This window comes from Geotrypetes seraphini, chromosome 12 (assembly GCF_902459505.1).
Source record: "Geotrypetes seraphini chromosome 12, aGeoSer1.1, whole genome shotgun sequence".
Classification (NCBI taxonomy): Eukaryota; Metazoa; Chordata; class Amphibia; order Gymnophiona; family Dermophiidae; genus Geotrypetes; species Geotrypetes seraphini.
In genome coordinates, this window is record NC_047095.1 from 92,502,787 (window position 1) to 92,530,005 (window position 27,219).

General features: G+C 40.8%; 1 protein-coding gene across 4 annotated transcripts in view; it reads right to left on the reverse strand.

The window, feature by feature from the left end:
* The window catches only part of KLHL20 (kelch like family member 20), a 162,469-nt gene that overhangs the window by 115,742 nt on the left and 19,508 nt on the right, over positions 1–27,219 (reverse strand). For all 4 annotated transcript variants that reach the window (XM_033915423.1, XM_033915421.1, XM_033915424.1 and 1 more), the window contains one exon: positions 25,123–25,696. In XM_033915423.1, the coding sequence (XP_033771314.1) occupies positions 25,123–25,696 (574 nt within the window). The remainder of the gene's footprint in view (positions 1–25,122; positions 25,697–27,219) is intronic.

Sequence of the window (27,219 nt, forward strand, 5' to 3'; positions counted from 1 at the left end):
ATTAGTATTTTTAAACTTGTTTGTAAACCGCTTAGATACCCATGATAGGCTGTATATAAAATTTAAATAAACTTGAAACTTGAAAACAAAAATTGTTTGAAAATTATTTTCTTTCCTACTGAGGTAGATAAATTATTGAAAGCCTCCTCGTATGCCGTCATCTACTATATTACTATGATATGTTATGTATGTCTGTATCTGTCTTTCCTGTTTTGATATACTGACTTCCTATTCAGTATTTTTTTTAATAATCATAATTAGTATGTATGAAATATATATATCCAAATGAATATGCTAATGTGCCACACCTTACTTTTTACCCTCCCCCCCACTCACCCTAGTGGAATAGTCAAACTACGCCCATGGTCAATGTTCAGCTGCTTACTAAAGCTTCCGTCAACTAAAGTGTGCTGGAGGGAATTTAGGACGCTTCTGCAATAATCTTTGCCTGCTGGGGCTTAGGGATCTCCAGCAGCTCAATATTTGAGTTGGGCGTGTGCACAGAGAGAGAAGTGGAGAGGGTAGGCTGCAGAGGACATTTTACCCATCCATTTTGGTAGCATGCCCACTCAAAATCTGGGGTCTGTCTATGCCACTGTCCACAATAAAAAATAGGAGAAAGATTTCCATGCATTGCCTCCTTAGTAAGCAAATCTCTAATATGCGCAGGACCGGCTCAACCTATGGGATCAGGTAAGGCCTTGGTCCAGGTTGCTAGTGATAAAGAGCACCAAAATCTCAATTCAATCTATCTTCAGACTCCTAGAGGCATAGATGCTGGACTGGGATTTTGGTGCCCTTTATCACCAGTGTCCTGAGCCAGTGTCTCACCTGGTCCATTATGAGGAATGAACTTGAGAGACAGTGAGATCATAGGGAGAGGGGGGATGAGAGAGGGAGAGGCTAGATTGCAGGTGAGGGGGTACGAATGAAAAAGTTGGTTCAGGACACCACAGTCCTTTGAGCTGACCCTGTATATGCATTTATTGTGGATATCCTGAAAGTTTAATTGGGTGGATGTATCTGACTCCAACCAGTTCCCGTCTCTCTGATATGTACGTCATACTTCCCTTCCCCTCGCTCTTCCACCTAACACACACTTCACCCCCCAAATTTCATACAGCTTGCTTCCACCTGCTCTCGCACACTGCTCCCCTCATCTATCACACATACACTTCTCCCTCCATATCCGCGGTTTCCATATCTGTGGATTCGCTTATTCGCGATTTTTTGGCTGCTGATTCTGCCCCCTAATTTTCATCACTGGACCCAGCATTTCACATTGGAAATCGCTGTTCCCCTGCGGAAGTGAATGGCTGACTAGCATAGGAGCTGACTCCGACTCCACGCTGGCTTGGAGAAATTTAGCGAGCTGCCCCACTAAAAGCTAACTTTTCGATTGTCAGCCCTACCTGAGTAAAACAGGATTCTTTCTGTGGCATTTTTTCCATGAGTGTACCAGCTACAGAGGAGAGTTTCATCCCCCCCCCCCCCCCCCATGGAATCTGGTGAGTCCCGCCAGAGCTGAGAGGAGAACGGGAGCGAAGACATGGTTTGAACATTAGGAGCTCACTTTGGAAAGATAGAACCTAGTACGGGCACTCGGCCCTCTCAGTGGTTCTTGGAGGAAATCACTGCTCCCAGCGTTGTACGGAGCAAATCGCAGATCGGGTTATTCATGGTTTATTATCTTTTTCAGGTCTATTTTACCGAAAAACTGCAAACAACATGCAAAAAGTTATTCGCAGTTTTTCGGTATTCATGGCTATGCTCTGCCTGCATCCCCCACGAATACGGAGGGAGAAGTTTACACTCATCTTCCTTCCTTTTTCTTCTACCTCATCTCTCTTTTACTACTCTTTTTCTAAGTTCTCCTTCATGTCTCCCTCTCTCCTTTAGTTTGCACTCCATTTGTACCCTGTCTTTCCTCCATCCTTTATCTTTCCCTCATCCCTTTCTCCTTCACCTCCCTTTTTCTAGGAATTATTTTAAAAAAGGATGTTAACAAGACAAATAATGTTTTAATGCCTCTGTATCACTTCATGGTGCAACCTCACCTAGAGAATTGCATTCAATTTTGGTCTCCTTATCTCAAGAAAGATATAGTGGCGCTAGAAAAGGGTTAAAGAAGAGTAACCAAGATGATAAGCGGATGGAACGCCTCTCATATGAGGAAAGACTAAAAAGGTTAGGGCTTTTCAGCTTGGAAAAGAGATGGCTGAGGGGAGATATGATTGAAGTCTACAAAATCTTGAGTGTAGAACGGGTGAAAGTGGATTGATTTTTTACGCTGTCAAAAATTACAAAGACTAGGGGACACTCAAAGTTACAGGGAAATACTTTTAAAACCAATAGGAAGAAATTTTTTTTTTCACTCAGAATAGTTCTGGAATGCTTTGCCAGAGGTTGTGGTAAGAATGATCACTCACAATGGATAGTGTAGCTGGTTTTAAGAAAGGTTTGGACAATTTCCTGGAAGAAAAGTCCATAGTCTGTTCCTGAGAAAGATACGGGAGAAGCCACTGCTTGCCCTGGATCGGTAGCATGGAATGTTGCTTCTCCTTGGGCTTTGGCCAGGTACTAGGGAACTGGATTGGCCACCGTGATAACGGACTACTGGGCTTGATGGCCCATTGGTCTAACCCAATAAGGCTACAGGGTTAACCACAGAGTTCACTACTTTCACCTACACTATTCAACATTTACATATCATCCCTAGGGCACTTACTGCAAAAACTAAACCTGAACTACTACATATATGTAGATGACATTTCCATTTTAATCCCAGTGAACAGCATAACAAACGAAACCTCAAAATACATTACTCATATTATGACCGAAATAAAACATTGGACAATCAACTTCAAACTGAAACTTAACACAGAAAAAATAAAAATCTTCCTTGCAAGCCCAACGGATAAAATTACCAATACAACGTTACATATAAAAGACCACGATTACCCGATTACCAACAGAATAAAAATATTGGGAGTCACACTGGACACACACTTGACAATGGTTGAACACACGAATATGGTGGAAGAAAAATGTTTCCTGATATTATGGAAATTAAAGACCATCAAAAAATACTTTGACCCATTATCGTTTAGATTACTAGTGCAATCACTAGTGCTTTCTACTCTGGACTATTGCAATATCGTTTATATGGGTATACCCAAAAAAACAGTGAGGAAACTTAGAATCATTCAGAACACAGCAGTCCGCTTGATATATGGATTAAAAAAGAATGACCATGTCACCTCCTACTACAAACTATTGCACTGGCTGTCAGTCGAGGCATGAATAATATCCAAGTTCTCCTGCATATGTTTCAAGCTAGTTTGGGGACTAGCTCCTACATACTTGCTACCACACTTTGTATTCTACAGCCCTAAAAGACAAACCAGAAACAGCTATCTTTTTGCATACCCAAGCATTACCAATTGTAAATACAAAACCTTTCTGGACAGAACCTTCATGCACCAAGCAAATAAACAACAACATTGGCTGGACAGTTACATTAATAAAGCTGAACTGACCTACAACACTTTTAGAAAACTCATAAAAACCACCTAATTCGACAGATATATCACCTAAACAGAATCTCACCAAACACTCTGTTCTTTTCACTTTCCCAATATGCCCTCTGAAATCGAACTCTATTTGCAATTTTAGGACCTTTCCTCTAAACAAACTGTATATTGTAATTTTCGCTGTGTTTGAAATTCGCGACCTTTCTTTACAGGTCCTCTCTGAAATTCTTAGCATATAGTATATTTTGTAATTTCACTTTCTTAAAGTCTCTGTACTCTGTACTCCTTCTATATATTGTAAATCGCTGAATGTCCAGCTCTCTTGAATGTAAACCGCCTAGAAGTCGCAAGATTGTGGCAGTATAAAAGAATAAAGTTATTATTATTATTAGGTTCTCTCATCCTTTCATCCTCCACTTGCCTGTTTTTTCCATCCCTTATCCCTTTCTCTCTCAAGCTACCATTTCTTCCAAATGAGTTTTATTTTATTTGTTTATATACCACTTTTAACCTAAGTGGTTTACATTCAGGTACTCAAGTATTTGTCCCCATCTGTCCTTGTGGCAATAGGGGATTAAATGATTTCCCAGGTCACAAGGAGCAACATGGGATTTGAACCCACAACCTCAGGGTACTGAGGCCAACAACTCCATACTTGCAGCACAGAAAGTTTTTCGGGAGCTTGGTGAGGGCTTGAAACCTTTTGTAAAGACTTTAGCTTTTTCTGAAATACTGCCTGCATATGGAAAGGAAGAGCAAAGAGTAAAAAACACAGAGGACTTTAATAGATGGCTCAAAGCCTGGTATCATCAAGAAGGCTTGAGGATGGGGAAATCCATGGAAGGACAAGAAGCTATAATGCACTGATGAGCTACATATTACTACAGCAGGAAAAAGAAACTTTGCAGAGAAATTTAGACAATATGTTTCTAGGCATTTAAACTAGAAGGTGGGGGTGGTGTATGTATGAAGGACAATTATAGAAACCACCCCCGGCAAAAGAAAAGATGTGATGGTAGTAAAGATTGCAACGTAAACAATATCAGCAACTCACTTCTTAACATTGCAATGGAAAGTGAAAAGAAACAAAAATCTATACGAAAAAGGAGATTATCGCTGAAAAATAGCTGGAAAGCAGTGACCACAAATGCTCGCAGTCTAAGCAACAAAGTTCATGAGGCATATCTGGATATTGTCACTATCACAGAGACGTGATTCAGTGAATCCCATGGATGGGATGTAAACATACCAGGATATAATCTTTTTAGGAAGGACAGAGAGGGTCAAAGAGGTGGAGGAGTAGCTCTCTATGTAAAGATTGATATCCAAGCAACCAAAATGCAAGGGATCTGGGGAGAGGAAGAAGCGATATGGATCGCTCTGAAAAGAAAAGATGGAACTTCTATCTGCGTGGGTGTAGTCTACAGACCTCTAACTGAATCGCAATAAATTGATAAGGATCTGATTGTGGATATCCAAAAGTTTGGAAGGAGAGAGGAGGGAGATTTCAACCTGCCGGATGTGAACTGGAATGTTCCATCTGTGGAATCGGAAACAAGTAGGGAGATTGTGGATGCCTTTCAAGAGGCTCTGCTCAGACAAATGGTGACAGAACCCACGAGGGAAAAAGCGATATTGGATCTGGTCCTCACAAATGGAGAGAGTATCTCTAATGTTCAAGTGGGTGCTCACCTGGGAAATAGCGATCATCAAACCGTTTGATATAATGGCTAAAGTGGAGAGCAGCCGCATGATACTTAAAGTCCTAGATTTCAAACGTACAAACTTTAATGAAATGGGAGAGTACCTGAAGAAAGAGCTGTTAGGTTGGGAGGACATAAGAGAAGTGGAAAGACAGTGGTCTAAGCTGAAAGGAGCAATAAAAATAGCTATGGATCTTTATGTGAAGAAAATAAATAAAAACAAGAGAAAAAGGAAGCTGATATGGTTCTCCAAACTAGTGGCGGAGAAAATAAAGGTGAAAGAGTTGGTGTTCGTGAAATATAAAAAAAAACAAGAAGAGGAGTGCAGAAAGGACTACAGGGTGAAACTAAAAGAAGCCAAGAGAAAGATACGTCTGGCGAAAACGCAGGTGGAAGAACAAATGGCTAGAAATGTAAAAAAGGGAGACAAAATTTTTTTCTGATACATTAGTGAAAGGAGGAAGATGAAAAATGGAATTGCTAAACAAAAAGATGCTGGGAACCGATATGTGGAGAGTGATGAGGAAAAAGCAAATGTGCTAAACAATTACTTCTGTTCTGTGTTCATAGAAGAAAATCCTGGAGAAGGACCGAGATTGTCTGGAAAAGTAACATGAGAAAATAGAGTAGATTCTGCGCCGTTCACGGAGGAGAGTGTTTATGAGCAACTTGAAAAACTGAAGGTGGACAAAGTGATGGGAACGGACGGGATCCATCCCAGGATACTGAGGGAGCTCAGAGAGGTTCTGGCGGGTCCTATTAAAGACTTGTTCAACAAATCTCTGGAGACGGGAGTTGTTCCCGGGGATTGGAGGAGAGCGAATGTGGTCCCTAGTCACAAAAGTGGTCACAGGGATGAAGCGGGAAACTACAGGCCGGTGAGCCTCACTTCGGTTGTTGGAAAAATAATAGAAGTGTTGCTGAAAAAAAGGATAGTGTACTTCCTTAAATCTAATGGGTTACAGGATCCAAGGCAACATGGCTTTACAAAAAGTAAATCGTGCCAAACGAACCTGATTGAATTTTTTGATTGGGTAACTGGAGAGCTGGATCGAGGACATATGCTAGATGTAATTTACTTAGATTTCAGCAAAGCCTTTGATATGGTTCCTAATAGGAGGCTCTTGAACAAACTTGAAGGGCTGAAGTTAGGGGTGAACTGGGGTAGGAACTGGCTGTCGTACAGACACCAGAGGGTGTGAAGACCGCCCCGTTACTAGGCCTTCACCAAATGACCTTACGACAACTCAATGTGCTGGTATAAGTAATATGCATTTATTAATAATCAATAACAGCTTACAAAAACAAGTCCTTTTTCTATTAGTCTGGGGATTTCAGGGGGGTCTGTCTTTACCTCTAGTTTCAATTTGCTCCTTTATACTTGAAGGCAACTTGGAATGCCATTTCTCAGACATAACAGTGGAAGCAGCCAGCTCTGCAATGCCTCTCTTCATGGGTCACCTCTGTTGAACAGGAAGTGAAAAAAGGTAGACCTTTTTGCTGCTTCTGCTGTTCTGTCTGAGAGCTGATAGCCTAGGTTCTCCACGAATGGATAAGGAGCAAACTGAGCAGAAAAGCCTTGGGGCAAGTACCAGCACAAAAAGTCCTGAGTTTGGGGTAGCAAGCAATATTTTTGGTTGGCAAAGGGATGGGACGTGATATACCTAGGGCGCCATTTGCCACCTTGGGCCATTTCAGAACAATGTCTATGACTGCAGGAGTCTGGAAGAACTAGGAGTGGGAGGAAAGTAAAAGATAGGGGGAAACATTCCAAAGCACCTATAAGAACCATGGTGCCAGATCCCAGCACTGGTTCAAATGAACTAGAAGTGCAAAGGAGTGGAAGCAAACAGCCAGGTAAAAAAATATGCCTTGAATATTTAATATAGTAAAAGACTTTCTGAATTATTATCTTACACAATTAAAATCATTTTGGCATAAAAACATTTCCAGGAGCATACAAACAACAGATCAAACCTTTCATGAATGAATCATTTCAAATTAAAATTAACTGGAAAGGAAATTTAATAATCTGGTTTGACTCCACTTCACTTTCTCATTGCAGAAAAGTCACCAAGACTCATCAGGCAGGAATTTCCTAGGATAGGTCTGTTCAGAAAATATATATTACAAGCTGCCTGAATGCCAGGATCTTCTCTGGAACCATCCGAGAGGCTTAACTTGCAACTTGATTATACAACTTCTTATTTATTTATCTATTAATGATCTTTATGCATTTTAAAATCAGAATCTTTAAAGCTTATACATGTCATACAAGCTTATAAATGTTAACTCAAGCTATTGCAGTGATTCATATTCTAATTAAAATAGGACAAGAATGATGCTTTCACCTTAGGCAGAATAGGTAGGCCAAAAATGAGGTCACATGCCCAACTACTATACTGCATACATTCCATTCTATCATCTAAATTTTTGTTATTGAAGTGAACAGACTAGACTGGGATTAAACTGGAACCTGACAAAATACTAGAGGACAGCTGAATATTTCAAACATTCTTGGGTTTTCAACATAGTGCTATCTACATCTTTATAACGTTGATTGGGGCATTCCTGCTGCAGGGTTGTCTAGAAGCAAGGATGAATTGTTCCAGCAGTTAGTAATGGAACCCACATGGGACAGAACTATTCTGAATCTCATGTTTACAAATGGGGAAAGTGTTTCTGATGTCATATGGGCAATCATTTGGCATCTAGAATGGTGTAGTTCCATATTAAGATGCAGGAGGAAAGGACTTATTCAAGACTGGAGGCACTAGACTTCAAAAGAACTAATTTTGTCAAGATGGGGGAATACCTAAAGGAGGAGTTGGTTAGATGGAAAAAGCTCAACGAAATAGAACAGCAGTGGGCAAAACTGAAAGCAGCTATTTTAAAGGTGACACCTCCACTTCAAATGTGCCTGCCTTACTTTCAAGATCCTACACGGCATTCTCCCCCCTTTTATTCCTCTTTCTTGGAATTCCTCTAACCCCAATTCCACCAGATCTACCCAAAAACTGAAACTTTCCTTTCCCTCTCGAAAAGGCGTTTCCCTTGTAGGAAAACTAGGTACCTCCCTCCCTTTCAGAATCACTGAGCTCTGGAACAATCTTACCTCCCCTCTTAGGAACCTGAGCTCCCTCCAAATCTTCCGAAAATATCTGAAAACCTGGTTATTTTCAAAAATGTAACTCTTCCTCTCTCTGGTTACTCTGTCCTAAATTTTCTCTTCATTTTGTCTTTTCCTTTCACTGGAGTTCCTTTCTACCCTAACCCTTGTTAACCGTGTCGAGCTTTGCGAATGTAGAGATGATGCGGTATACAAACCCAAGGTTTAGTTTAGTTTAGTGACATACCTTTATGTTAGAAAAGTGCAAAATGGCAAAAGGAAAAGGCCGCTTTGGTTCTCAAATTAAGTAGCTGAAAAGGTAAGGGAAAAAAAATAGCCGTCATAAATTACTAGACATTGTAGAAAGAACATAAGAATTGCCACTGCTGGGTCAATCCAGTGGTCCATCGTGCCCAGCAGTTCGCTCCCGCGGCAGCCCTTAGGTCAAAGACCAGTGCCCTGAGTCTAGCCTTACCTGTGTACGTTCTGGTTCAACAGAAACTTGTCTAAGAACATAAGAACATAAGAAGCTGCCTCCGCTGAGTCAGACCAGAGGTCCATCGCACCCAGCGGCCCGCTCCCGCGGCGGCCCATCAGGCCCATTGCCTGAGCAGTGATCCTTGACTATTTTTATAACCTATCACTACTCCTATCCCTATCCTTAATCCTTATCTGTACCCCTCAATTCCCTTGTTCTCTAGGAACCTATCCAAACCTTCTTTGAAGCCATGTAACTTGTTCTGGCCTATCACAGCTTCTGGAAGTGCGTTCCACATATCCACCACCCTCTGGGTGAAAAAGTACTTCCTAGCGTTTGTTATAAACCTGTCCCCTTTCAATTTCTCCAAGTGCCCCCTTGTACTTGTGCTTCCCCATAATCTGAAAAATCTGTCCCTGTCCACTTTTTCTATGCCCTTCAGGATCTTGAAGGTTTCTATCATGTCTCCTCTAAGTCTCCGGCTTCTCAAGGGAGAATAGCCCCAGCTTTTTTAGCCTGTCAGTATATGAGAGGTTTTCCATACCCTTTATCAGTTTAGTTGCTCTTCTCTGGACTCCCTCGAGTACTGCCATGTCTTTCTTGAGGTGCGGTGACCAATATTGGACACAGTACTCCAGATGTGGGTGCACCATTGCGCGATAAAGTGGCAGGATGACTTCCTTCGTCCTGGCCGTGATGCCCTTCTTAATGATTCCAAGCATTTTGTTTGCTTTCCTTGAGGCTGTGGCGCATTGTGCCGATGCTTTCAGTGTTGTGTCCACCATTACTCCCAGGTCTCTTTCAAGGTTACTTACCCCCAGCAGTGATCCCCACATTTTGTAGCTGAACATCGGGTTCTTTTTTCCTACATGCATGACCTTACACTTCCCTATGTTAAAGCTCATTTGCCACTTTTTGGCCCACTCTTCCAGTGTCATCAGATCCTTTTGGAGATTTTCGCAGTCTTCCGTTGTTTCAACCCTGCTGTATAGTTTGGTGTCGTCTGCAAATTTAATGACCTCGCATTTTGTTCCCGCCTCCAGGTCATTTATAAATATATTGAAAAGGAGCGGTCCCAACACCGACCCCTGCGGCACCCCGCTCGTGACCATTTCCAATCTGAATAGTGACCCTTCACTCCAACCCTCTGTTTCCTGCCTGCCAGCCAGTTTTTGATCCATCGGTGGACCTCCCCTTGTACCCCGTGGTTCCATAGTTTCTTAAGCAGTCTTTCGTGTGGTACCTTGTCGAAGGCCTTTTGGAAGTCAAGGTAAATGATGTCTATGGGTTCCCCTTTATCCACATGTCTGTTCACCCCTTCTAAGTTCGTCTTGAATCCCTGGAGGACGTTTTCCCCTATAACAGCCTCCAGAAGAGCGTTCCAGTTTTCCACCACTTTCTGGGTGAAGAACTTCCTTACGTTTGTACGGAATCTATCCCCTTTAGAGAGTGCCCTATCGTTCTCTCTACCTTGGAGAGAGTGAACAACCTATCTTTATCTACCAAGTCTATTCCCTTCAGTATCTTGAATGTTTCGATCAATGTCCCCTCTCAGTCTCCTCTTTTCAAGGGAGAAGAGGCCCAGCTTTTCTAATCTCTCACTGTATGACAACTTCTCCAGCCCATTAACCATTTTAGTCGCTCTTTTATGGACCCTTTCAAGTAGTACTGTGTCCTTCCTCAAGTACGGCAACCAGTGCTGGATGCAGTATTCCAGGTGGGGGCGTACCACGGCCTCTCCTATCAGTCACTGGAGAAAGCGACTAATACATGAACAGAATACATCAAGTATAGAGGCACCAGAAAAAGCATGTCATGATAGCACATGAGCTGCAATCATAGACTTGCTTTATTGTAGTGCATGTCATAGGCACGTCATATGTGTTTATAACTGTAAGGTGCTCGTGTCACAAAAGTGCTTAATTTTCTTTATAGTTCATGTTGTGGTCATGGCTGCTGTAGCTCTCTCCTTCCATCATCATTGTCGTCATGTCCTATCATCCCATGTAGTCTCATCAGGGCATTCTGCAGAAAGCAGGGATAAAAAACACCATCCATAATATTGTCTGTTGTAGCGCGATATACATACGGCTCACAAATGCATGGGCTTTCAAATTTTACAATCCCAACATGCTTTGCGGAACTTTCTGGCTGTAAAGCAGGAACAGTACCAATGAACGTCAAACACGCTTGAGAGATGGGCCGTGACATGGGAAATGAGGTTCAATGTGGATAAGTGTAAGATGATGCATGTCGGTAACAAAAATCTTATACACAGGATGTCCGGGACAGTAGTTGGAGAGACCCCCCCCAGGAAAGAGACTTGGGAGTACTGGTTGGCAGCGAAAAAGGCAAACAGAATGCTAGGAATGATTAAGAAGGAGATCATGAACAGATCAGAGAAGGTTATCATGCCGCTGTACCGGGTCATGGTATGCCCTCACCTGGAATACTGCGTCCAGCACTGTTCACCGTACATGAAGAAGGACACGGTACTACTTGAAAGGGTCCAGAGAAAAGCGACTAAAAGGGTAAAGGGCTGGAGGAGTTGCCGTACAGCGAGAGATTAGAGAAACTAGGCCTCTTCTCCCTTGAAAAGAGGAAACTGAGAGGGGACATGATAGAAACATTCAAGATACTGAAGGGAATAGACTTAGTAAAGACAGGTTGTTCACCCTATCCAAGGTAGGGAGAACGAGAGGGCACTCTTTAAAGTTAAAAGGGGTTAAATTCCATACAAACGTAAGGAAGTTCTTCTTCATCCAAAGGGTGGTGGAGAACTGGAACGCACTTCTGGAGGCTGTTATAGGGGAAAACACCCTCCAAGGATTCAAGACAAAGTTAGACAAGTTCCTGCTGAACCAGAATGTGCTCTGGTAGGGCACTGGTCTTTGACCTGGGGGCTGCCGCGGGAGCGGACTGCTGGGCACAATGGACCACTAGTTTGACCCAGCAGCGACAATTCTTATGTTCTTATATACACACATCCATCCAGTAGGGGCGGAGAAATACTGCGGCTCAAACGAATGGGCTTTTAAATTTTACAATCCCAACAAGCTTTGCAGAACTTTCTTGCTGTAAATATCAATGAGCGTCATACACACACGTCCATCCAGTAGGGTTGGAGAAATACTGCAAACTATCCACCTTTTTACAAAGCTGCGCTAGCAATTGCTACTGTGGTAACTGCCCCGAAGCCCATAGAGATTCAAAGGGTTTTGGGGTTTTTGCCAAGCAGCTTTATAAAAGGGGCTGTATATGCAAACTGGTTTAGCGACGATCATTAAATGCATGGCGAGTTTTATGCATCTCCTAGTCAGCCTTTTCTTACCTCAACCCTCAATTATGAATTCTCTTCCACTTTATATTCACTCCAAATATTCTTTGGTGTCAATACTTCTGGTAAATTTGTTGGAGAACTTGCTTAAGACTTGCTCCTGGGAATTTGTTTTACCATCTGCAGTCTCATACTCCTTTACCTTTTTTCTCCAAGACGACGACTCCTCCAACTAACCTGTTGTAGCCCATGGACAAATCCGTCAACTCTTGGTATTTCTGAGTATATTCACTTTTTCTGCCATTTAAATAAGCATCTGATGAGCAAAATAGTAGCTCCTCTACCCACACTCCTTCTCAAACTATTGGATCATGTGATTCTTCCATCTCATCTCCTTTTTAAAACATTAGACCCAGCAGCCTGGTTCCACCAAGCTTAAGAAGGAATAGCCCATCCTTTTAGAATTGGCTACTCTTTCCCACGAGGACACTGACCAGCTCCTATGAAATCTAAAGCCTTTTCTGCATATCTTGGGTCTGTGGGTAGAAATGGGAAATTTTTAAGCATGCTACCTTAGAGGTTCTCAATTTAAAAAACTTTCTTTTTAAAAATCAAAGATTTGACTTTGGTATCTCCTTTATATATTACATTATATTAGTGATTTCTATTCCGCCATTACCTTGCGGTTCAAGGCAGATTACATAAGGAGTTATTTGGACATTTAGGAATACATAAAGAGTTATGGAGTGGAGCGGGTTGCTATTGGGGATTGAGATGATTCTTGCTGTGTTAGTTTGTTTTTAAGGATTTCTTGAATAGCAGGGGTTTTATTTCTTTTCTGAAGGATTTGTAGTCTGGGGTTGTGATCAGTAAATTGGAGAATTGGTAGTCTAGTTTTGCTGCTTGAGTGGCCAGGAGGCCATTGTACATTTTTTTTTGTTTGATGTTTCTGATTGGGGGGGGGGCACGTGAATGGAGTGTGGGTTCTTCTATGTCTGGTTGTGGATGTTTAGATTAGTCAGTTGTTCAAATATGCTGGGCAGTCTCCGTTTATGGTTTTAAATAGTAGAATGTGAATAGTATTCTTGCTTGTATTGGGAGCCAGTGTGAATCAAGGTAAGCTGCTGTGATGTGGTCGTGTTTCCTCAGTGAGCAGTAGTCTGAGAACCAGGAGAATTGTTTGGCCAAGTCACTTACCCTCCATTGCCCCATGTACAAAAACAGATTATGAGCACACTAGAAACAAGAGAAAGTACCTGCTTTGGTTGTACCACACTGTGTACCAAAAGGCTCACTGCCTTGGCACCAAACAGTTAAGTTACCAGGCAATCCTCACATTCACCAGCTTACCTGGCTATATACATTGCTAATGATGAAAAGCTCTAACTAGAATAGATCCTGACCCATCCATACTGACAAAAGCCCTGGGAGAATTATCCTCAGTGTAAGTGGATGCAATATGTCGGTGAACTGAGATTTAGAAAAGTAAACAAACGCTATTTTGGGCATACCATCACAGAAAATAATTCTAGGAGCTAACATGCAACTATGAAATATACGGTATAGGCTTTTCTGCAAGAAAATAGTAACTAAGATTCCATGAGACCAGCAAAGCTGTAGAGCACATGAAAACTTATAAAATGAAAATAAGTGAGAAATCAGAAGGGAAAGACAGTTCACAAAATAATTAGAACCTGGCCATAAAATCTGTCAATTTTGGCCAAATGCTTCCCCTTCCAGATGTTCTCTTATCTAAGTTCTGAGATCAAAGGACTTCTTCACCAAAACATCTCCTACAACCTATTTATTTATACAGTAAAAGCAGAATAAGGATCATCTGGAAAATCAGGAAATAATTTTCATAGCATCAACTGAAGATCAAGACCTAGCTACAGGATCATTTCCTGCCAAGTTAAGGTGATGTTCTTTTCAGTTGGTTTTATGCCTCTAAGACAGCATAGAGGCTGCAAGACTGGAACTGGGATCTTGCTACTATGTCCCTGCAGATCTCCTCTATATACCTTTTTATCTGCCTCTCTAGCTTCCAAGAGTTCTATGCACTAAAGGAGAAATTATATAACCAGCACCTAAACTTAAGCATTGGTAGGCGTCCTGCTGATGCCTAAGTTAACTGAAAAACGCAGTGAGAAATGGCATAAAACCAGCAGTGAACCATCTACCAATGCCTAAAAGGCGGCTGAAATCACGGCTAGATAGCCACTTTAGACCACAGAACGCCAAAGCAGGTGTGGCCACGCTGGAAGTGGCATTAGGCAGGCTAAAGCGGCTACCTAGCTATGATTCACGCCAAGGTAGGTGGCTGAAATGTAGGCCTGGAAAACCCTGGCCTACATTTCAGCCACCTATCTTTGCCACTAGACCGCAGCAGCCATAAGTTGATCGCGGCAGGGGAATTCCCCTCACCCCCGATTGGCTGAGCTGGCTCAGCTGATCGGGGAAGGGGGAAATTCCCCTGACATGATCAGCTCAGCCAACTGCAGTCTAACGGCAAAGATAGGTGGCTGAAATATAGGCATGTGTTTTCCGGGCCTACATTTCAGCCACCTATCTTGGCTGAATCAGGCGCGATTCTGTTAACTGGCGCCCTCGAGTGATTGATACGTGATCGGTGGCCACTTTTAAAGTGGCCACTGACTTGGGCGCCGGTTATAGAATCCGGGTGCAAGGGCATACATATAACCCCTTTACCAGCTGAAGACTGTAGACAATTATACATAATGGCACTCACTGCAAAACAGTTTCTAGTCCTGTATCATTTTACTCATAGTTTAGTTCAAGTTGCTGCTAAAGTTCCTGCAAACGACTTAATACCACTAGCTCCTTCCCACTTCCCAATAACCTCCTGATTCCCCAAAGCAACCTCATCTACTCTTTATCTCCTCTTGAAATTACCAGATATATTCTTCTTGCAATACGTTTTTTGTAATTCTTTTGTAATCCGCCTTGAACCGCAAGACAATGACGGAATAGAAATCTCTAATGAAATGTAATGAATGAATAGAGAAAAGAACTACAACAAAGTCCTTCATATTTATTTGGTGTATTTTATATTGATTAGCCAATGATCTGTAAGGGAACTACTATTAACTATTTAATTAGGTCAGACTTACTCCCTTCTTTATTTAAATCTTAAATTAACCATTGTGAAAAACATTCTCTCCTCCTATTGCCTTATTGTGGCTAGTCTATATATCACAGAGTTACCTGGAAAAATGTGAAGGAATAAATAAATACAAAGTACTTTAAAGGCTGTCAGATTTTAAAAGGGAAAGTTCTCAATACAGCTCTAACTTACTTCAAAAATATTAAATCCCTAAAACTGGGATTTAAATCTCAATCACGGGTTCAGATCAATCATAAATATAATTCACTAGGCTTCAGATCTGTAAGTTTCAAGTTATGAAGCTGTAAACAGCTTCTCTGAATATAATCAAGATTTAGCGCCAATCAAGATTTATTTTAGGTTAATATTTACAGGTTCAAATAACTATTTGCATGACAGCTTTATATGTATTGCCAACATGCACATTTACTAGTAGAGAGAAAAAAAACAGATAATTTATAAAATAGTAATAACAGTAAAATAAAGATAGACAATTTTATTTGAAATTCAAAAAAATAAGCTAGACACTTAAAGATTCCAACTTCACAGGGAGGAAATAAACAAAGAAGTGTGAACATTTCATGTTACCTTAGCTCCTGCATCTGCTCCTGTGCATTTTATATACCTGCTACTTTGTAAACTGTTTGATGCAGAAGCTTAAAAAGGCAGTTTAGGTAATTAACTACTGCATTCAGATTTGTGTTAGTTATTGCTACCAACCAATGGCAAGTAACCTTTCAAAATATTTAATGACATAACAATACACCCTGACCTCCCTGAGATTTCAGCTGATCTACCTTATTTCACCAATACCTAGAAAGAAAAAGAGACCAAGCATTGAGGATGCCAAAGGCATGTGAAAGAAATGACCCAGAAGTCAATGAGTTATTATTGTTCTTACTCTATATTCCAGAAATCAGATGAACCTTTTCAAAAGTTTACAGTGAGGAATTAGAACATACAAAAAAGATTATCATATTAAGGTAGTTTTCTGCTATTAAGATAGGTTATAGGCATTAACAAAGGGCAGAGAGGCTTTTAAAAATCATCAGTAATCTCATAATTTTTGTATGTTTTTTTTCTTTACAAAAGGTGACATGTGATAAGCCGTATTTCAAAATAAGAAATTACATAATCAAGGATCAGTTAGCACTACCCAAGGAAGAGCAGCTCTATGGAATCTCAGATCTTCCTGAGATTACAACTGAACTGGCTCATTTCCCTATAGGAAAAGAAAAGGGAAAGAAACAGGGATTTAAATGTTGTGGGTGTCAAGGGCAGTCCCATGTGTAAGCCAAAGATCATGGAGTAAAAAGGAATGTATAACAATAGATGCAAGGCAGATAACCTAAATGTCACATCCTTTAGCTACGCAGACGACATCACCATACTCCTCCCCTTCGACCCTTCAGAGCCCACCACCACCGCAAAACTGGAAACAACCCTAGATACAGTAGAAAAATGGATGATGGATCATAAACTAAAACTAAACTCAGAAAAAACAAAATTCCTCCTGCTCGAAAAAGCCAAATCTCCTACCATCACAGAACTGACAATCAAAAATACCAAATACCCAATACAACCCGAACTAAAACTACTAGGAGTCACCATAGACAGATGTTGCACAATGCAGTCCCAAATCAACAAGACGACCCAGAAAGCTTTCCTAACCATGAGAAACCTACGCAAAATCAGAAAATTCTTCAACCAAACACAATTCAGACTAGTCGTACAATCCCTAGTCTTAGGTCTGCTGGACTATTGCAACTCCCTATATCTTCCTTGTCCAGCCATTATGATAAAGCAACTCCAGACCATACAAAACACCGCCCTCAGACTGATCTACTCACTTAGAAAATATGATCACATAACAACCGCCTTCTTAGACTCCCACTGGCTACCCATACAAGCACGAATTCAATTCAAATTCCTTTGCCTATTATTCAAAGCAATACAAGGCTCTTCCCCATCCTACCTAAACAATCGCTTAAACCAGATCTCCACCACAAGACAAAGAAGAACCCCAAATCCTTTTGCCTTCCCTCCACTCAAAGGCACACAACGCAAGAAAATGTTTGACAACCTTCTGGCAACACAAGCAGCAAAACTCAACCATTCCATCTCCAACCTGCTGACAACATCGGACGACTTCAAAACATTCCGTAAAGAAATCAAAACCCTGCTTTTTAAAAAATTCATCCAAAAACCTTAAACCACTTCACCTACCTCCAGCCAAGTTCACCTACCTCCAGAAAATTCACCTACCTCGACTGAACTCATCTACCACCAGACAATCCTCCCCCAAATATCACACCTAATCACCCTTCATATAAACAGACCATAAAAAGATTGTAATCTTGCCTACTCTAACTGTGTTCCATTTCCATTTGCTAATATCACACTGCTAGGCACTGTTCAGTTTTCTATCCAACCCATAAGATCCCCAAGAAAAAAAAAAAAAAAAAAAAAAAAAAAATAATTTGTATCCTCACTGGAAAATGTCCAGTAAAATCCTCTGTAATGTGATCATCTCTGGAAATGTCCAGTCAAATCTTTTGTAATCCGCCTTGAACTGCAAGGTATAGGCGGAATAGAAATCCGTAATGTAATGTAATGTAATGTAATTTAAGTACTTAGTTCTTAGACAAGTCTTTTTTTGGAAGGCTGGAGGGGCAGACAGGGGTATTTAGAGGAAATCTTGAGGGACATAGTAAAAAGCACTCCTACCTCCAGTCTGGCAGTCCCCTAGGCTGCTTTGGAGGAAGAAATGTCACCTAAAAAAGACAGTTACCTTGATGCAGCAAGAAGCGACATTGTAGATCAATGGATCCCAGACTGTAGGTCGAGATCCCTAAAAGAGCCACATCAGCAGTGTAAGGGGGGTCACAGAAACAGAGCTTCTCCCCTCCCTCTAGTCTTCTGTGAACTTCAGCATGTTTACAGGTCAGTCATCAAATCCAGAATGGGCTTCCTGTTAAGACTGGAAACCCAGGCAGAGCAGTGTGATCAGCTGAGTACTGGTACCTCCATGCTATGATGGATAAGTGGGGGAGAGGAGAAGAGGGAGATGGAAACCTCTTAATTTGTTTTCATTATTTGGGTCATTTGACTAAGTGTTAAAATGGAGTCCGACTGAATAAACGTTTGAAAAGCACTGCGTGCTGGGGAAGAGAAAAGTGTTAGGACTGCTGTTACAAATGTAGGTAACTGATGAGCATTATCATTGCTTGATAAATAACTGCCTGCCTGACATGAGAGTGGCAAACCTCATGCATCAGACAGTACTGTAGGAGAGCTGGATTTCATGGCGTACATAGGTACCAATAACCTAAGAGGTATAAGAACCAAGATAGGCTTTCACATAGAAAGCAAATTCAGAACTTACGGGGACTCCAGAGGAATGTGTTGTTTAGCAAGATGAGAGTGCAGGGAAAGGAGCTTTAGATTTGTTAGGTAGGAAAGGGGCTGTGTTTTGGGGAAGGGAAAGCTTGTTCCAGAAGGATGGACTCCACTTTAACCATAGAAGAACCAGGAAGTAGGTATCAACATTTCAAAAAAGGAAACTGCTGATTTTTAACCTTGGCCACTGAGGAAAGCTGACCATCACACAGGACAGCATGGTACAGAGAAAGGGAAGTTAGAATATCACTACAAGAAGGTTGTGGTAAAGGCTGAAGTATATTTAAATAAAGGACAGATAAAGATATATGATTCTAATATTATTCTCTCCCCCTCCACCAATCAACTTGTTAGGCAGATTATGAATACAAATGAAAAACATCCATGCTTTTAGCTGTCTATGGGCAAATGCCAAAAAAGTCTAAACAATACAAATTGGAGCATTACAATTCCTACATTTTCATTCAGTGTCAAACATTCCAGGAAAATCAATGAGACATTAGAAAACAAAACATAACCATACTGGGTCAGACCAGTGGTCCATCTAGCCCAGTATCCTGCTTCCACAGTGACCAATCCGTCTGGCAAAAACCCAAATAACAACATCTCATGCTATATCGATCCCAGGGAACACAGTGGCTTTCCCCATGTCTATCTCACTAGCAGACTATGGACTTTCCCTCCAGAAACTTATCCAAACCTTTTTTAAAACCAGTTATTTTAACCACATCTTCTGGCAATGCGTTCCAGAGCTTACCGGTAACTATTCTCTAAATAAAAATGATAGGGAAGATCAAATTGATGGCAAAGAGTCAAGCAGGATACATTTCTGTAGAAAACCACAACATGTAATGAGGTGCAATACAGCAGCAAGGTTATACTTCTCCCTCTGTATTCGCGGGGGATGCAGGCGGACCATAGGTGTGAATATGGAAAAACCGCAAATAACTTTTCTACTGTTATTTGCGGTTTTTGAAATAAGCCACAATTACTACTATTGAAATTCACAACAATACCTGTACAAAAAGTTCAATACTGAGAGTTCAATACAGTACTGAGAGTTCAATATTGGAATATCTGTATTGTATAATACTCAGGCAGTGTCTTCATCCTCATCGTCCTGTACAAGTATTGCAGGAGGAGGAGGAGACAAAGAGGATAAGTGAGCACCAGGGGCCTCCTCATGCAGTAGAAGTGGATCTTCAGTAGGAGGAGCCATGGTGGGAGACCTGATCTGTTCCTGAAGGAGAGGCAAGCAGCAATTTCAGGGCTTGGAGCAGGCAAGCAGCGATTCCCAGCAATTCAAAGAAAGTTTAGGGCAAATAGCAGGCAAGCAGTGATTCCTAGCGATTTTCTCCATGCATGCTGGGAAGCAACGTTTTTCTCAGTGTACATTGGGAAGCAAGGAAGCAGCAATTTTGTGGGAGAAAGCATGGAAGCAGCAATTTTCAGAGTGAATGGTAAGCGATAAACTTTTTTATCGGTACAGCAAAAAGAAAAAGAACTTTAATGATGATGTAATTTGGGGGGGGTAGAGTCATCAGCCGAAAAATCGAGAATAAGCGAATCCGCAGATACGGAAACCGTGGATACGGAGGGAGACGTGTACTACCATTCATCTGGACAAGCTGAAGAGATAGCGTTCAATTACCTTAATACTGATGCCTCATCCAGAAATACTAGGGAGGTAAAATTCCTAAATGCAGCAAATGAATGCTTGTGGAGCTGGTCCTGGAAATGCTGAGAGGGGACACTACTTTAGATCTAGTCTAGTCCTTACTGGAATGTAGGACCTAGTGTAAAGAGTGGTGGTGGCACTTGGCAACAGTAATCATAACACAATTAAATCTATCCCTGATACAAGGCCACTACAGAAAACTACTGCGGTAACATTTACATTTTAAAAAGGGAGACTATGACAAAATGAGAAACAAATCTAAAAAGAACAACTGGAAATGTTTACATTTTATATGAATCAAGGACACTGTTTAAATATACCATTCTGTAAAACTGAATTAGATTGTAAAAAGGGTAAAAAAACAAACAAAAAAATACCCCTTGATGACTACTGGCAATGTTAAAGGATGTGAAATAAAACTACGAAACCATAATGATAGTTCTCATAAAAATGGAAAGCCAATCCATGTGAAGAAAATAGGAAAGAACATAAAGCAATGGCAAGCAACATGTAAAACATCTATAAAGCTGGTAGAAGTCGACTCTCCTGAGCATGAGGTTCAGTTACGTTAAGATGATTATGTGCTTGCATTTATTTTTATAATGTTTTGTTAAATGTTTTTATTAATATCAAAACCTTGGGAATTAATTCAGCATTAGTACATGAAGCCTTAAAATTGATAATGGGATCATGACTGTCTGATTAGTTGTTTTATGTATGTTATTGGTGTAACCTGTTAGAAATTTGTATATTTAATTGTACACTGCCTAGAATGTTAGATTGTATGGTATAAAAATGTTTTAATAAATAAATTTACATTGGTCATCTGCACTGCTATAACACAAAATACACACAAATAAATACATAAAGGCAATCACTCAATCTTTTTCAAGTATATTAGAAGCCTGTAAGAGGAGTTTGATAGATCATTAGATGACCAATGGGTAAAAAGAGATTCTCGGGGAGGATAAGATCATAGCAGCCTGTTAGATTTTTTTAAGGGCTAATAAATCTTTGGATAACGGTGAGCCAACTGACATTGTTAAATACCTTCTGAAAATCCAAATATAGTAAATCCTTTATGAGAAGCTCTGAAGAAAATTAAAAAGTCATCAGACAGGAGATAAAGTTTTATGTGAACTAGTAACTGGGTAAGAAATAGGCAACTGTAGGGCCAAATGATAATTTTCTCAGTGGAGAAAGATAAACAGTAGAATACCCCGGGGATCTGTACTGGGAATGGTGCTTTTTAACATATTGATATATTATTTGAAAAAAGGATACAATCAGTGAAGTTATCAAATTTGCAGATGAAACAAAATTATTCAGAACCGTTAGAGTTCAGGAACCACAGAGGGCCCTTAGAAGGCTTCTTGGATTGAGTATTTAAGTGCCAGATGAAATTTAGGGCTCCTTTTATTAAGATGCGCTAGGGCCTTAACGTGCAGAATAGCACGCGCTAAACTGTCACGCGCGCTAGACCTTAATGCCAGCATTGAGCTGGCGTTATTCTAGAAGCGTACTGTGCAGTGTAGCGCGTGGTAATTTCGTGCGTGCGCTAAAAACGCTAGCGCACCTTAGTAAAAGGAGCCCTTAATGTAGACAAATGTAAAGTAATGCAAATAGCAAAAAAAAAAAAAAATAATAATAATAATAACTCAGAACTATTGGAAAACAATGCTGGGTTCTATTTTAGAAATTACAATCCAGTGAAAGGATTTTGGCAACATGAACAGTAGGTTGAAATATTCATGTCAGTGTGCAGTGAAGGTCAAACATGCAAATAAAATGTAAGGTATTATTAGGAAATAAATGAAGAATGACTCAGAGAATATCATAATGCCTTTGTATCAGTCCATAGTATGACTGCAGTTCCAATATAGCACACAGTTTTGGTCAGTTCATTAAAAAAAAAAAAAAAGGCATAGGTGGATCTAAAAAAGAATGATAAATGTGGCAAAATGGGATGGATCAGCTTCCTTGTGGAGAAAGGCTAAAAAGATTAGGGCTTTTCAGCTGAGAGAAGATATGGTAGAGGTCTAAACAAACCATGAGTGGGATGCAACCAGATACATAGGGAACAATTGTTTACCCTTTCAAATAGTACCAAGAGTAGAGGACACCCCACGAAGTAATAAAACTAACCGGAAAAATATTTTTTTCCACTCAATGCACAATTCAGCTATGCAATTTCTTACAGGGAAATATGATGAATGCAATTAAAAGTTTCCCTCTTGTGTTAGAAGTCTTCTCTCCTTCCAGATTTTCCGTAAATCTATGAAAACACAGTTATTTCAACAGTTCTTAGAAAATTGTTCTAAGGAAAATTAGTTTTCTTCTCTCTAGGATGTCAGATGAGGGTCTTAAGTTAATAAGTTATTTTCTCTTTAATCTAACTACTTTCACTTTGATTATCGATTTTTATGTGAACCGAGTCGAGCTCCTTTTGGGGAGATGACATGGTATATAAATCCAAGATTTAGATTAGATTAATAGAACAGTTAGACATGTTCCAGAAGAATGATCCATAAACTGTTATTAGTCAAGTAGACTTTGGAGAGGCACTGTGTATCCTGAGAGTATGCAAAAGGAATAGATCTCCTCTTTGGGATCCTGCAAAGTACTTGTGATTTGGATTGGCCACTGTTGTAAAAAAGGATATTGGGCTTAATAGGTCTTTGATCTGTGCTAGTTTGGCAATTTTAGATTCTTATTACAGGACAGGCTGAATGGTAAAAAATAAAAAAATAAAAAATCAGGAATGGAATGCTGTCAAAATTGAGAGTGGAGGGACAGAAATGGAAGAGACTACTTTAAAGAGATACCAATGTCTACAATCTCACTACTGGAAGAATGAGAACACTTTCCGAAGTGCCCAGGTATCCAGCTCAGACCAGTTATCTTGACCAAAAGTAGAGGTTCCCAACCTAGTGTACGAGAAAATGGTTTGTGTCCCTTAGTAATGAGTCACTCAGCCAGTTAGCATGCTTTGAGTCTTAGTAGTAGGTGATTGTGATATTACTTCCTCTTCCGCCAGAAGAGGAAGCAGTGTAGACGCAGGGCTCACAGAAGGGCCGGGACCGCCGGAAGAGGAAGCAGCAGGACAACGGTAGGAGCTTCTACATGATGGGGGGGGGTTGGGAGGCTGTGAGGGTGCGAGCGGTCCTTCGGGGTGGGGGTGCGGGTGCGAGTGCGTGCAAGCGGTCCTTCGGGGTGGGGGTGCAAGCGGTCCTGCGGGGTAAAAAAAAATTTATACAACGCGCTCACGCGTATAACTCGCAAGGTTATGCACGGTTTGTAAAAATCATGTATAACGCACGCGTTATATGCGTGAAAATACGGTATTCACGTTTTTTTAGCTTGCTGGCTCCTCCCCCCAAATTACTTCAGCTTGAATAGAGAAATCGCTGATTCCAAGCGTTTACAGAGAAAATCGCCGATTCCCAGCACTTTCTTCACTGTGATTTGTCTCTCCTTCAGGAACAGGCCAGGTCTCCCACCATATTATTCATGGTTTCACCATATTCATGATGGTTTTTAATAGAAAACAGCAAATAACATATGAAAAAGTTATTCGCGGTTTTTCTGTATTTGCGGTTCTGTTAATCCCCTACCACAGCGAATACGGAGGGAGAAGTGTAGTGCTTAATCCACATTAGCAAATAAGGCTATAAATCTCTGGTTATATGTTCAATTAACAAAATTATCAAAAATTGCTTTATAACCAACTTTAATAGAATCCCGACACATGAAAATCTAAAATTCCTGCTGAACAGCTTGCTCAACATACTTACTTACTGGGAAAAAGATTAGTCTATTCTTTTACTATCCTCTGAATGGTTCTCTTCTCCTTATTGCAGCCTTGCCATGGGCTACTGTGATAAAGGTTTCATAGAAACCTTTAGAAAAACAACCTCCAGTACAGCAGCTTGGAGTGAAGACTAGCAATTGGAACAATGGATTGAAAAGCAGGAAAGCTAGTGTTCAAATCCCCATTAATACCTCTTGTGACTCTGGGCAAGTTGCTTCACCCTCCATTGCCTGGAGGTAAAAATGTACTATCATTATTCATATACTGCCTTTTTATGGTTTACATTACATCCAGGTACCTTCTCTGCTCCCCAGGAATAAGGAAATATCTACTGCACCTGAATGGAACGTCATCTTATACGAAGTTACTTACCTATAGCAAGTGTTCTCCAAGGACAGCAGACCAATCATTCTCACAATTGGGTGAGGTCATCTGACAGAGCCTGGTGCGATGCTCTGTCAGATGACGCCACTCAGTTGAAAGATGATATGGCCTGCTTGTCCTCAGTGAAAGGCATGAATTCAAAACATCACAAAATTTATTAGACTTTGGGATGGCTTCTCTGGACACATGACCTCTCTCAAACGTGATATATGCTATATAGCCAGGCCCAGATCTGTATAAACAGAATGCAAAACTGAGTGATATTCGTTATTTTAAAGTGATATGTAACTTTACAAACTAAGCAGACAGAATTTTAAAATGTTTCTACATTCTCCATTCAGGAACTGGACATTCATAACAAGATGACCATCCTCAGAGAAAACTAAGGGTATAGGACACTACCAGAGACATATACAACACTGAACAGCAAGCTGGCTTAAGTTAAAAGTTAACTGAGCTACCATTTAATTTTATATCTTTTAAGTCTACATTGTTAAACTAACGAAAAGAGAACTAAAATTCTGATTGATAACAGATATCAAGATACAAGGGTCTCAGGGAAGACAACTCTGCCTTTTAACTGTCTGATTAGCCCACACCCATACTCCTTTAAGCACATGGCTCACCTCTTGAAAGTTGTGCTGGGTAAACTTGTCAGCTATTCTCAACAGCTCACGGCAGGAATGTGTGTCTGCAAAAGCCCGGATCCCCAGGCAGTTTGAAGGGTCTAGTTGTCTTTTTAAGAACTCGCAGCAGGCCTCCTGGATCTCAGCCAGCTGGAGGAGACAAGCAGCTGGCAGCAAAGTCTGCACATTGCCTTCTTCCACCGTGATCTGCGACGTGTATGCAAAGTCAATCAAGAGTTCCATGGCTCGTTCATCAATGTCCCGGATCACCACCTCTGTCTGGCGGCTCTCAGCCAGCTCACCTGTGAACATAGCCCTGAAGTATGGGCTGCAGGCTGACAGGATCACCCGGTGGGCATAAATCTTCTTAGCCCCTACCACCAACACTACATCACACAGTTCCCGGTGTTTCCGCAGAAGGTTGATAACCTCCAGGGTCTGCCGAGGGTGCTTATCCGAGATGTAGGGCATTCGAGCAGGCTGTGGCACCCCCTCTGGAAGTTTGTTGGGGTCTCCCAGAGTGCAACGGCTTGTCACATCCATACCAGTCTCTCCAGGTCGCATGTTGGTACACCTGGGGAAGTGGGAGGAAAAATAAGAAACTATGGAACTGAGTAGTCATAAAGAAGAGGCTAATATTCAATAGATAATATATGCAGTTCTAAGACAAAAGACCATTAAACAAGAGGGAGGTAAAGCTATGAACACCCTCTGAAAACCTGCACTGAAGTCTGGCACAGGTCTTGACTGCTTGGTCTTAAAATTTCCTTGCACTGACATCACACAACCTGCTCTATGATGTCAATCATCATTTTATATATTAGTCATCCCCTTAGTTTCAATGTCTCACCTTCCTCCTCATGCTCTGTTATCCTAGTCAGGTCTCTTTAAGAATTCAGTTAAGTGTTAATTTTGTACAGAACTTCATTCACATTGCACCATAAAATGTTTATTACATGTCACTGAAATTTGCAAATAAATCTGAATTTTGAATAACTATATAAAAACATCTCAAATATTCATTCTTAAAAGCAGCCTTGCATACAAAAAAACACACCCTTAAAAGATCAGAAATTATCATGTCTAAAAACCAGTAAATCCACACAGGATATCTACCCTCCCTCTCCACAATATTCCACCCCCATTTTTTCTCTCCCAAACCTACTTCCTCCAAGTCCACCTCTCCATGTTCTCTCCTTTTAACGTCTCCTTCCTCTTCTTAATTCAATTCAAACCAACAGTAAAGAAACTAGGAGACCAGTAGTAAAGGGACAGTATAAGACCAAATGCTCTTTCCTTCCCATGCAGATCTCAGAACTGAAGTGTGTGGGTGATGGAGACAGCTATGGGTACTCTACAGCAAGGATGTCATTCCTATAGCAATGTGGAAAGGAAAATGGGGAAGATCTTGTGGCACTGGTAAGGCTTTTTCTGGATAGTTAGCCAATAGGCACTTCCTCCCTGGCCGAGTGAAGCAACACATCAAAAGAATAATAGACTCCCATTTTGGAATCTAGGCACTAGCACTGAAATTACTGGAGCTGGATGACTGGGAACCTTGGGAATTTTCAGCTCCAATTGTTAATGCATTTGTATAAATTAAAGAAGCCTGCCATCCAACTTTTTTTGAGTAATTAAGCTATGAGAATTAATGATTTAGTCACTCCCATAATAATCGGGTGTCAATTCATTCAGTCTTGAATCTCCAAATTCTTTACTTAGTAGGACTGATGATGGCAAGGAAGTGAGTAAATTCTAGATTTGGCTCACTTTTTTCAGTTGAAGCTGAAGGCAAGGTACATTCAGGTCCAATAGGTATTTTCTTGTTTCTAGAGTGCTTACAATCTAAAGGGCTAAGAAATGGGCTTTACACATATAAACACAGGACTTTCCTACATGCTAATCCCATTTTTAGCACATCTCTAAAATAGGGTCTTTTTTTTTTTTTTCCTTTTTGCAGGTCCTATGCTAATTTTTCCATCAGCATCCAAAACCTGCACAATTTTTAACAAAGAAGTGCTTACTGCCTCCTATTTAGGAAGCACTAAGGGCGAAATTCTAAAACTGGTCCCTAAACTTAGGCATTGGTATGCACCT